At 41.1% G+C, this 12,845-nt stretch overlaps 1 protein-coding gene across 2 annotated transcripts in view; it reads right to left on the reverse strand.

The window, feature by feature from the left end:
• The window catches only part of SH3RF1 (SH3 domain containing ring finger 1), a 166,970-nt gene extending 155,347 nt beyond the window's left edge, over window positions 1-11,623 (reverse strand). For both annotated transcript variants that reach the window (XM_050946178.1, XM_050946177.1), the window contains exons 1-2: window positions 11,534-11,623; window positions 8,676-9,162 (exon numbers count right to left, since the gene is read on the reverse strand). In XM_050946178.1, coding sequence (XP_050802135.1) covers window positions 8,676-9,062 — 387 coding nt within the window. In that variant the 5' untranslated portion in view covers window positions 9,063-9,162; window positions 11,534-11,623. The remainder of the gene's footprint in view (window positions 1-8,675; window positions 9,163-11,533) is intronic.
• Window positions 11,624-12,845: the final 1,222 nt, after the last annotated feature.

Genomic DNA, 12,845 nt, shown 5'->3' on the forward strand with positions numbered 1-12,845 from the left:
GCAACAGAGTCTGTCCAGTGATATCCAGAAAAACAATTTATCAACAAAAGAGATATAATGTTTTTGAATATCACGTATACAGTATGTTATTTTCAAATAAAATAACCTGCATTGTGAAGTTACGCTACAGAATTACTTCAAAACTTAACTGTCTTCTAAATGATTGGGTAACACTAATTATTCATCAGTTTCAACAAGAAAGGACCAATTAAGACTAGCAGACGGTTAAAGTTTGCTATCAAGAGTCAAAATATATGAATAAAACCTTTCTGTATTAGCAGTAGCATTAATAGTATATTTTTTTCTTTATTCATTTTCAAAAAACAATGATCTATCACACTAGTATTGCAGTCAGACACAAATTTCTCAAGCCAAAAAATGTAGTAGTTTCTAAAGGTTTTTTTTTTTTTTTAAAAAAGCTGCCTCTCCTTTGCTGAGCAATTTATCTAATTTACTATTAATTGTCCGAAAACAATGTGAAATCCCTTCAATGATTTAACACAAGCCACAGGACAATCCTTGGCACAGAAAATGTACTGTGAACATCTCTCTGAAGCAATCTGTAAACCACCCTGAAATTTTATCAGAACACTGAATGTGTGAATTGTGTTTACTAACGTAGTGCCTAGTGGCCCCAATTTGGAGAGTAAGATGCAATCCCTGCCCCACATAGCATACCAAGCTAAACATGTATCAGACAATAGAAGTATTATTCCTATTTATAGATGAGAAACAGAGGCACAAAGAAACCTGAGTACTTGTGCAAGGTTATAAAGGAAGTATGTGTCAGACCAAGGAACTGAATCTAGAAGTTCTGAATGCCAGTCTACTGGCATACCATAAAGATCATTTTCCCCTTCTCCTCCTTTGCGTAGTTTAGAAAAAACACAGTGACAACACAAGAGACAGTTCATTAATCTGCCGCAGATACCATTGTCACTAAAGTATAATCAAATACAACACGACTAAGAATTGTTATAGAGAAACAGTTAAAATATTATCTTAGTCAATTTCAGAATTCATAAATACCTAACAAGCAACCTTAAGAGAAATATACTGTTTTTACTCTTTTTAAGAGCATGTAAGAAAGAAAAGTAAGCATATATTGGTAAACAGAATCTTGTCAAATGTTCTGTAATTTTCATTTGTGAATGTTTATGTGCATCTGTCACAGCCTCCTTTAAACTATAACTTGGGACACATTGCAGCTTTGTCCCTAACCCATCATACAACCCGCACATTCTAAAACACACACACACACACACACTATTTAGGCTGCAAAGTCACACACTCAAAAGTTAGGAAATACTAAATTTATGGTTGCTTGTGTAACCTAAACTCGGTCCCACTGCGGGACCAAAATCTGCACTGAATGAGGCAAGTGTCCTGTGGAAAAACGCTGTATATAATCTTGCAATTGAAGACTATCATAATGCACGTGTGATTGGGAGGGTTGGCGGGGGGGAGGGGGGGAATTAATGTTGCATGAACAACCAGAAATCAAGCATTTCCTAAATGTCAAGCACTTTGCCACCTAAATAACATTATTTTAATGTAGTTTTTGAATGTGATTTCCTCGGATATTCTTTTTAAAAGAAAAAGGCAAAAACAAATTATATTATGTACAATATAACCTCCCCTCCACCCTGCAAGCTTGTGTCAATATCAGGGTTTGACGCCTGGACATTCATAATAGACAACTACCACAGGACCAAGGTGGATAAAAATCAATGATTTTTAAAAATAAAATTTAAAAAAAATCAGATTTTTTTTCATAAAATGCTTTTTGAGGAAAAAACCTATCTAAAGATAGTTTTAATTAAGATACATTATAGCTCAAAGATATCTCATCATGGAATAGGGATTATAAATTCAGAGATGCTGAGTTTTGCAATTCTCAGACTGTGGATTTATGTCTCCAGAGATAACATGCTTGTTAACAACAAAAATGTTTTTAAATAAATAAATATATAGAGAGAGATGTGAGGAATAACAGACCTCAACCCTATTGTCCCTCTGCAAATTTGTGTGCACAGAGTCAACCCCTTACCTCTCTCTAAAAGTGCAAAGTTCCAAAAAGTTCAATAAAGAGAAGATTGTTGGGGGCTGAATAGATCTGGACAAGGAGAAGAAGTCTGGAGATAAATGTGAGAAGGGGGGGACAGGCTGTAGAAACAAAGGTGAAACTGTTTGAGCAGCATATTCCAGAAGTCTTGAGGTCTTTCTGAGGGCAGCCTTCACTGATTTGAGATCTACCATACCATTTTCTCATTAGAAGGGAAAACCTATAATAGCAATAGGCCGTAAAAAAGATCCTGTTTGGGAATAAGAACCATTCAAGAAATATATGTTTGCTGATCATGTTTTAAAGGAAGTCACGCCAGTGAACTGGTGGAAGTCCCTTAAGCACTTGGATTCAGAGACAGCTGAAGTGATAATCTCACTTTTAACAGCAGTAGCTTTTTCTGCTGGTGTAGAAAGAGAGTATTTTCTTCCTTTGGACTAATTCATTCCAAGCTGAGAAATCGTGACCTGAAAAAGCAGGAAATCTTGTTTTTCTTTTCCAGATTATGAATAAACAGAAAAATGAAGGTGAAGATGACGGAGTTAGCTGCAGAAGCCAATATTTTAAGTTTCTCATGTTGACCTGGCTGACACAGTTGATTTAATTTTTGTGGTTTTTTTAAACAAAATTTCATTTAACTATTTTAGTTAAAAACAATTTTAACAAAAATAAAACTTGATTTTAAAAAAATCTTAAATGTTTAACTAAATTCATATGCTGTTTTGTTAAAATGTTATATGCTTGCTGTTGAATAACATTGCTGTTTTAGTTAAATAAAACAATTTAAATATCTGCCTCGTTATGTTCTCTTCCTAGTACAGCATGGCAACAAAATCCTCCAAATATTAATGATTAACCTGTTGAACTGGAGATAGCTCACCTCCCAATGACTTCATAAATATCCGCTTCAATTATCATTGGTAAATTAAATAACCAAACAATCATTCATTTTCTGATATAGCTGTAAAACTAATCTGACAAGTTTTCAGAATAAGTCATTTAAAAATGTATACTGTACACCTTCTAAAAATGAAATCTACATCTATCTCTGAGTTGTGAGAATATGTATTAAGGTTATAACAACCAACGAATGCACTTTTATGTAGAAATCCATGATTAAATCAAGTCTTCCTGAGTAGTGATTTAAATCATGATTTAAATTAAATCTACCCTTCACAGGACTAAATTATATTAGCTGACAGAATAAGAAAGCGGTTATCCAGGAAGGAGGGATGCGTGGTTTGCTGGAGTCATATACTGAGTGCAACTAGCTGTCAGGGAAGCCCAGCCTGGCCCGCTCATCCTGAGTCTTTCCTCCCGACCTCCCAGAAAGGGAAGGGCTTCCTCACTATGTGGTGACCCCAGAGGGGGAAATGGGGATGCTGGGCCATGTGCCATTTCCAGACAGTGTGATTCAGAGAGAGATCCTCACTTCACTCTCCTCCCTCCTTTGCAGCTCCAGCAGCTCCCAGGCATTCTCAGTGTAGCACAGCGGTTGGCAACCTTTCAGAAGTGCTGTGCCAAGTCTTCATTTATTCACTCTAATTTAAGGTTTCAAGTACCAGTAATACATGTTAATGTTTTTAGAAGGTCTCTTTCTATAAGTCTATAATATGTAACTAAACTATTGTTGTATGTAAAGTAAATAAGGTTTTTAAAAGGTTTAAGAAGCTTCATTTAAAATTAAATTAAAATGTAGAGCCCCCTGGACAGGTGGCCAGGACCCAGGTAGTGCGAGTGCCACTGAAAACCAGCTCATGTGTCGCCTTCGGCACCCGTGCCATAGGTTGCCTACTCCTTGTGTAGCATGTGTTGCTGATGCTTTGGCAATTGTGTGGGCCCAGCTCTTCAGAATGTTTGTGTTCATTATTATTCTAGCATGCTGCCAAAATTTTCCTCAAGAACACAAGAGAGAATGGAAACGATAGGGTTTAATTTAATACTTTATAGCGCAGCTAAACCTGAATGAAACTTAATGGGACAAAGAAAAGGTACTTCTGCACAGGGCCGTGCAAGGATGTTTCGCGCCCTAGGCAAAACTTCCACCTTGCACCCTCCCCGCCCCACGCTCCCGCCCTGAGGCGCCCTCCACGGCAGCTTCCCCCGTGCCCTGAGGCGCCCCAGCCCCCCAGCTCATCCCTGCCCCGCCTCCTCCCCGAGCAGGCCGTGGCTGCTTCAATTCTCCCGTCTCCCAGGCTTGCGGCGCCAATCAGCTTCGGCGCTGCAAGCCTGGGAGGCGGGAGAAGTGAAGCAGCCACGGCCTGCTCGGGGAGGTGGCAGGGTAAGGGTGAGCTGGGGCAGAGAGTTCCCCTGCGTGCCGCCCCTCCCTTACTTGCTGCAGGTGGCCCTCCCCGCACTCCCCTGCTCCAGCTCCCTCTGCCTAAATGCCAGCGGTGACCGGGACAGCCGAAGATCCAGCTGCCGCAGTCGCTGCAGAAGAAAATGGCGCCTCCCAAATCCTAGTGCCCTAGGCGACTGCCTAGGTTGCCTAAATGGTTGCACCGGCCCTGCTTCTGCATCTAAGAGCTTTATTTCTGGTGAAATTCAAAGAGCTGCTGCAAATAACTGACGTCAGAATGTGTCAGAAAAACAAATCCCAAAGAACAGAAACCTACAGGCAACTAAATATAGGAGATCACTACCAGATCTCCCAATAACAACAGCAATTTCATTCCCTCACAATATGGAGAATACAAAGACCAGTGCTCCCAGACTGACATGCAGATACCCCTCCATTTTCAAATAAAACAGCACCTTTTCTGTTGGCTACAGGGTAAATGTTACTCACAGGCATGTGGTATGATATAGTGCAGTGGTCCCCAATCTTTTGGATCGTGGCAGTGGTCGAGCATCCGCCAAACTTCAGCGGCATTTCGGCGGATGCTCGACCACTGGCCAGGACGCGGGCACATTTAGATGCCCTTGCGGGTGCCATGGCACCCCGGGGCACCACATTGGGGACCCCGATATAGTGGAAATATAGCAACAAACTTTAGATAAGGCTATAGTCTCCACCAGGAAAATGGTTAAAATAGAAATACCTTGGAAAATGAAGAAAGGAGTGTGTGTACATATGTACTATGCATACAAAATTTCAAGAAAAAATTTTTAAATTATACAAAGTGAAAAAATGTTTTTAAAGGGTTTGTATTCCCTGAAACATCTCCAGTCCTTCCCAACTGCTGCTATAAAGGTCAGTTTCAGATTCTTGCAACTGAAAAACTAACTTAAAAACTGTTGATAGACTTCTTAACAATCTGCAACTGTTCTCAAAATTATGTTCGTATCATGAATCTTGTAGAAGCTCAGTACATTTTTTTTTTGCTTATTGCACAATGTGTTCATATACACAAAAAGAACGCAGTACACAGCACTGTGTAATAACAGGGCTAGCAATTCCACAGTCACTGACACAGTTCAGGAACTCATGCAACAGTGCATGACGTACTAATCTTTTCTGACAAATAAAACATCTTCTCAAAGGGCATGTATTGGTTTAATATATCCTTAACGTACAAGTGGAATGTTTATGACTTGGCAATCCTCACCTACATTCACTTCATTTAATTTAAGAGCAACATTCATTTATTAGTTCCCCTTTAGCAAAATTTCATAGCTCAACAAATCTACTGATTCTGCCACTCATTTTGAAAGACTCTTCTACACCCAATGTCCGGTAAACAAACCTTCTGATACATTTGTAGTGCAGCCACCCCTATTTAAACTTCTTAACACAACTGCTGCATTCAACTTAAAACTGTAGCAACATCAATTGCCAGTTCCTATTTTTTGTTGATAAATTCTCTGCGCTCTCTCTCTACTTTTGTTCTTTATTCTTTTGATAAAGAAGTTAGGTAGCTGCTCCCTTCACAAAACAAGCACCTGATTTTCATGTTCCTCCCCTCCACCAAAAGAGTCTCGACAGGCCGGAATGGGTGAGTGGTTGTGGGTGACCTTTCCCCACCCCCACACCAAAGATAAAACAGGAATGTCTATATTATGGCCTTAGATCTCTGGAAAAAGATGTGCACAGCATATTGTAAATGTTCAAGTCTGCTATTAATGTTCATTCAATGTCAGTTAACTACATGAGGGAACCACATGTCCACAATTCTACTGGTACATGGTATAACATAACTAATAAACTGATGCAACATGCCATATGTTATCAGTTTGTGCTCTGCACAACATGGAAACACAAATGTTGCACATCATCAGAATACTGTAGTACACTTAAACTTAGAGAAGAATTCAAAAGGGAATAAAATATTAATTTTCCCATAAACCTGAGAAGTTATGAAGAGTATTTGAATAAATTCACAGCACATTGATGAAATATAAATCTTACTTTATAAAAATTATCTTTTAAAAAATATATATGTGTTTAGAACGGTCTAAAGGATAACACCTACTGAAATTATACTGGTATTTTGTATTTTTGCAGCTGAAGATTTTTGCTAGCTGCTGGTGGTAACGTTAAATTGGTTTGGGGTTCTGGGAGAGGTTGAGGACCTTTCTGTAACTGCTATTGTTTCTTCACAAAATTGCTGTACCCTTTTGGATATTTTTACCTCATCAATATCTGCACATACTACTGACATACTCAATACAAGTCATTAGACCAGGGGTTCTCAAACTGAGGTACGGGACCCCTCAGGGGGTTGCAAGGTTATTATATGGGAGTCACAAGCTCTCGGCCTCCAACCCAAACCCCGCTTTACATCCAGCATTTATAATGTTTTTTATATATTTAACAAGTGTTTTTAATTTATGGGGGGAGGGGTCACATTGAGACACTTGCTATGTGAAAGGGGTCACCAGTACAAAAGTTTGAGAACCACTGCATTAGACACTTTACAGAGAGTAACATGACAAATTACTTTTTTTAATTTCTAAAGAAAAATCAGTGTGAATATTAGAATATAAAAGCCAAAATATAAAACCTGGTGGAAGAATCCATACATTTTATATTCTCAATACAGTTTGACATAAGTGATGTACATAAGTGGCATCTGAGAAATACCAATTTTCAGGTAAGCAGTAATTATCTAAGTTATCCAGTGCAAGCCATTGATTTCTTAGCCACAAAGAAAACTAAATAGATAGATGATGTATCTGAGGTAAAGAACAGCTTTCTAAAATTAATGCTTGCATCCCTTTCTTCAACTTTATCAGGCCATTTCTCAAAATATAATGCATTCTTCAAACAGGTACAGCACTTAAATCATTACGCCAATTTCAATTCATACCCACAAGATCTGCGCATGTACAAGTTTCATTAAATGTGCAACAAAACCTTTTAAAAGAAGCTAATCTGGTCTGTCATTAGATAAAACAAAGATGAGTCAAGTCAGCTCATAAAATGATCTCAATTTCTGGTTCTAGAAAAAATCATAATAAATTAAGCTACTGAAGTTTTGAATACAAGGTTTGAAAGAGTCTACTAGCTGAATGAATACCAAGAAGAAACAGAAGCAAAGGTACGAGCCAATAAGCTCAATTCTCAGTGCATTGATTTCAAACATACAAAACAAGTTAAAATATCATCATACAGAGATAATAAATACAAAAATCAAGAGAATTTTCCATGTACTCACCGATAACACACTTCCTAATAATTGAACTTTAGATAATCTATATACTTTACTGAAAACTAAACAGAAAATTTGCATGAATATGATCCTTACGGTACTAATCAAAAGTAAAATAATGAAAAAAATCAAAAGTAAGTAGCCAACCCATTAAGTGATCAAACAATTTATGAAAAACAGCTAGAAAATTTGCCCTTTTAAAAATAAAGTGAAAAAGTAGAGAGAAGTTATCAACCACCACCAATTCTAGGGTTCTGAGATAGAGGTGAAATCCTAGCTCCACTAAAATCAATGGCAAAATCCCCATTGACTTCAATGAGGCAAGAATTTCCCCCTAAGACCTAAACAAATTTATAAAAAATGTATGAAAATCTGATTGCAATACTTGTTCTTCCAGAAAAATCAATAGAACACAAAACAACCTATAATAAAATCAATTTCTAGTGTTAGAGTTAACAAATAGCAAACAATTTTAAATATTCTTAGCAAGACTGAATAATTGTTCATTATGCAACCAACCAATTCATACAAACTGTCTTGTTCAAGTTATTTAGCTTCCTCTTTAGTGTCAATGGGAATATTAAGGGCCTATGCTGGTTTTCTTCCCCTGACATATTTTAAATTCAACAATGAAGAGTTTTAAACAGAAAAATGCATCCTATCTTTCGGCTACAAACATTTTCCTTAGCAATCAGTAACTAGCAACATAAATATATTAAGACTAAAGCCAAGAGTATATAATATAAGAATGTGATAAATACTGACCTTTTCCCTGGAAATGGCTAGCAACTGTCGCTCAAGGCTTTTGTTACACAGAAAAATTGGTTTAAGTCATAACTGCCAATGAAATGATATTATTTTGCATTTGCAGATGACATTTGATTGCCCTTGTTTAACCCCTGAAGCAACAAATGTTGTGATTCAACTGCTCTGAAAGAGTCTAGAAAGAGATAATTGCAACAACAACAAAACAAACTGCTACCTGTAGGTATGGCTTATAATTTATAGTGGATACTTACCCGAACGGTGGGACTCCGTGCTTGTACTCTTTGCTGCTGTCCACCTTGCGAGCTCTGTGGGTCTTTTGAACCACAACTAGGAACAGTGCTGCTCTGGGCTCTTAATGCATTTGTGCAACTAGTCCCACCACCAGTGCCAGGTTTCCAGGGCCTTTGCTTGATGCCATCCAGTAGTCTAACCAGCAGAATATTACTGGGAAGTTCATCAACACTGCAATCAACTAAAGTCCTACATTCTGGACAACGAAGCTCATTTCGAGAACTCACGATGCCCAGCAAACAACGTTTGCAAAATGTGTGTTGGCAAGGCAAGACTTTTGCAGAAGCATCAAGACGTTCTAAGCAAACAGGACACTCCAACAGATCCAACAAAGCCGATTCATCCATCTTTATCTAATTTACCAAAAAATAAACTTTTGCAAAATTCATATCTATACTGAATACTTAAAAGGACTCATGTTACATCCATGCCTCTTCAGACTTTGCTCTGAAATTGTTTAGAAAACAAAGAAAAAGAACAAAGCATTAATAATCTGGAAAAAATAATTATCTTTCTTAAAGTGAGTCCACAAAAGTATTTCCTCTAACAAGATTCCTACACTAAGCAACATCAAAATTTAAAAGATCTCCAGTCTAATTCAAGACAAATTCCTACAGATATTCAGTTTGTGGATAAATGTTTAATAATAATTTAAAACATACAGCTAAAAGTTTTCTGTAAATATGAACAATTTATGAAAGGCAACAACAGAGAATTATCTCTGGTCATCATAATGGCAATCTTATCTGCATTAGTGAGCTACTTAGATCAAGCATGGTGATCAAGAGTAACAATTAAGGATTTAAACTGCAGTTCTGTCTGCTTTTGACTGCTAATGATCTTCAATATTCTTAAACCATTTCAGAGTTTAATAAATTTGTCCCTGTAGGATAGATTAACAAATGACTGTGGAAAACACACTTAGACAAATTTATATTTCTTACAATTGGTTTAATATTAGACAGGTCTGGCCTTTGCGTAATTAAAACAAACGAAAGAGAATAAAAATAAGACACTGATTCTGCAAGTTGTTCTACAGGACTGAAGAGTCCATCATCAGAGAGCATCTAGCAGGGTAATGTGTAAGTCTAGAATGAACTAAAAAAAAATATCTAATTTGTCAAGTTTTTGAGAAGCAAAAGAGGAAGGGGGTTTTTTTGTTTGTTTGTTTTCATTTGTTTTAGCACTTCAATCTTGGAAACAGACACTAATTCACAAGCTTTTTAAGTTTACTGAAGAAGCTGACAAAATGACAGATTGCAGTGCTGGTATTATATCCAAAAGTGACACAAGACTATTACCAGAATCATTTTATAGTGCATTGAGCGCTGGAATACCGGTAGTAGAACATGAATGCAATGTATCCAGTAACAGGAGCAAAGGCATCATGCCACCAGGAAGCTCACAAAGGACACTCAACAAGAAAATCACTTATTTCATAATCCTTCACCGCTTCATACAAATATAATTTGTATACATAGATTTACACTCTCTCTCTCCCTCCCTCCCCTCCCCTCCTCCCAGGCATTTTGAGTGGCTAGCTGGTCACAGAAAGCTTCCAGTAACTGATGCTAAGACACACAGCTGTTTGGTGTAATACTACTAGACACATAATATAGGTATTTATTATGTGCATGGGGCTTCTCTAGAGTTCACTGTGAGGCTAGCGGGAGAAAGAGACACAAAACGGACACACACAATCTGTCTCAGAAACAGAGTTAAAAATTACATTCAAAATTTATTGCAGGTCTGGAGAATATTCACTTTTCATAAGACATATAAGGGTAGGATATATTACATACAACACTAATAACCTTGTTCTCTGGATTTTGCTATTAAAGTTATAGTTACTTAGGTATTTCCAGAGATGAAATATATATATACACACACACACACACAAACACACACACACACCTGGCAGGAGCACTATATATTTGGCACATGTGCGTGCATGTGTACCTCTGTTCCATGTATAGGAGAGGGCACACAGTGGGGAGGAGAGGTGACACACCTGAGGTGGGATCCTCTTGGCAAGTGACCGTTCTTTCTGTGGAGGATGGACACACTTTGGGGAAGCAATATATCACTGCCTGTGAATGGGGGTTACACTGCCTCCTGTCTCAGAGTGTGTGGCAATGTACCCCAGTCAGGGGGAGGGGGGCTGACACAATATCCTGAAAGAAGGTATCCATGTATGGGAGGGTGCATGAGTGGCACCATATCCCTGTCTGGGGCATGGAGGGGGACGGGACGGAGACGGACATCGTATCCCTGTGGGAGGAAAAGGACACCGTCTGTAGGGGGAGGCGGCTTATCCCGGTGTAGGAAGGAGGTGACAGTCCGAGTGGGGTGGAACTGGACTCACATCTGGAAGGGGGCATCACAGGATCCCTGGGAGACAGTATTCCACCAGCATCTGGGGGGGGGGTGACACAGATCCAGGGAGGCGTTGACACGGACTCGGGGGGGGGCACTACACCCCGTCTGGGAAGGGGGTTACGCGGATTCGGAGGGGGGGTACGGCACCCCGTCTGGGGAGGGGGTGACACGGACTTGGGGGGTACCGCATCCCGTCTGGGAAGGGGGTGACACGGACTCGGGGGGGGTGGCACCGCACCCCTTCTGGGGAGGGGGTGACGGTCCCTAGGGCCGCTGACCCAGGGGGAGAGGCTGTCACACCACCCGGGGGCCCCGCGGGGCCCTCTCCGCCCCCTCTCGGGGGCCCTGCAGGGAGCTGGGCTCGGCTGCACCGCCAGCCGAGCCCCTCCAATCCGGACCCTCCCGCCGCGGCGAGCGGAGCAGGGGCGCCGTCACTCACCATTTCGCGCCGCGCTCCCCTCTTTGTTCCCGGGAGGAGCCGCCGCTGCCGCCGCGCTCTCCCCGCTTGTCTTTCTCCCGACGCGGCACCTAGTAGCCTCCTCCTCACCCCCTCCCTGAGCTGGGCTGACGCTAGGGGCGGCACCGCAACGCCCGCAGAGAGCCGAGCTCGGGGCTGGAGGAGGCGGCCCTGGAGGTGGAGCCCGCCCCGCCCGGCGAGCTGGCGGAGCCGACTCCGCCTGGCACCCCGGCGGGGGGGTAAGAGCAACGAGCGGGGAACTAGGCACCAGACCCCGGCTCCAAAGCCCGTCACACCGGCGCGGCGCGATCCGGCCCGGCCCGCCTCCAGCCGCGCCAGGTGCCGCCTGAGGAAACCAACCGCCGATCCAGTCAGTGCAGAGCCCGGAACTAGGGGAAGGTGGGAGAGGCTCGGTACAACGCTACACCCGCGCTCAGGGGCCGAGCCGCTCCGTGCCGGAAGGGAGGCACTTTCCACTCCCGTAACCAAGCGGGAGGCAGACACGGCCTCAGGGAATGAGCACAGAAAAGCCTTTTCCCGCTAACGCAGTGAAGCGGGCTGCCTAATCTTAGTAAAGGGGAGCAAAACTGAGAGCCAGTATTGTGGCAGGTACTAACCAGCCACTCAGTGAGAAAATGACAATAGCAAAGGAACTCACGGAACAAAACCCCAACCCGTGAAAAAGGCAGCATGTGGCAGCCTGCGAGTGCGACAGGTTGGACGCACTACCTAACCTAGGAGCCCTGTGAAAGCTGGTCTGGCCAGTTCCCTTAAGTGCCCGGCTGCCTTCAGACTTTTACCTGGGATGAAGTTACTACAGCTGGAGCTGGGACTTCAGCCTGAACTGCTGATAGGAATGGGAGGATACGTGGGAAACTAGGATGAGGTTGAGTCAGTGGGAGGCGTTCCAACCAGAGGGAAGGTTTATGGCACTGAAACAAGATACTGTCTCCTCTTTACCTTTCTGCATCAGTGTGGGTAATAAAGACAAGTGTATCACAAAGAGATAAACCCCAGTGTGTGTGCATGTCTGTCAGTAAGGAAAAATAAAATGGAATTTTTTAAATTAATGTTATTAGGTTAAATAACCTGAGAAACCCTCTCCATATTGTGTATTTTCTCCAACACACAACTCACAATCTAAACACATTGAGGATTCAGGATGCTAAGAACTTCTCTCACAAGAAGCTTGCCTGTAAAATATTGCTAAACAGTTAACTATAACCAAAATAAAAAAGGAAACAAAGTTTGAGGCTGCCAAAAAATCAGATATCACATGAAAACAGAAAAGAAC

The sequence above is a fragment of the Gopherus flavomarginatus genome, chromosome 3, assembly GCF_025201925.1.
Source record: "Gopherus flavomarginatus isolate rGopFla2 chromosome 3, rGopFla2.mat.asm, whole genome shotgun sequence".
Classification (NCBI taxonomy): domain Eukaryota; kingdom Metazoa; phylum Chordata; order Testudines; family Testudinidae; genus Gopherus; species Gopherus flavomarginatus.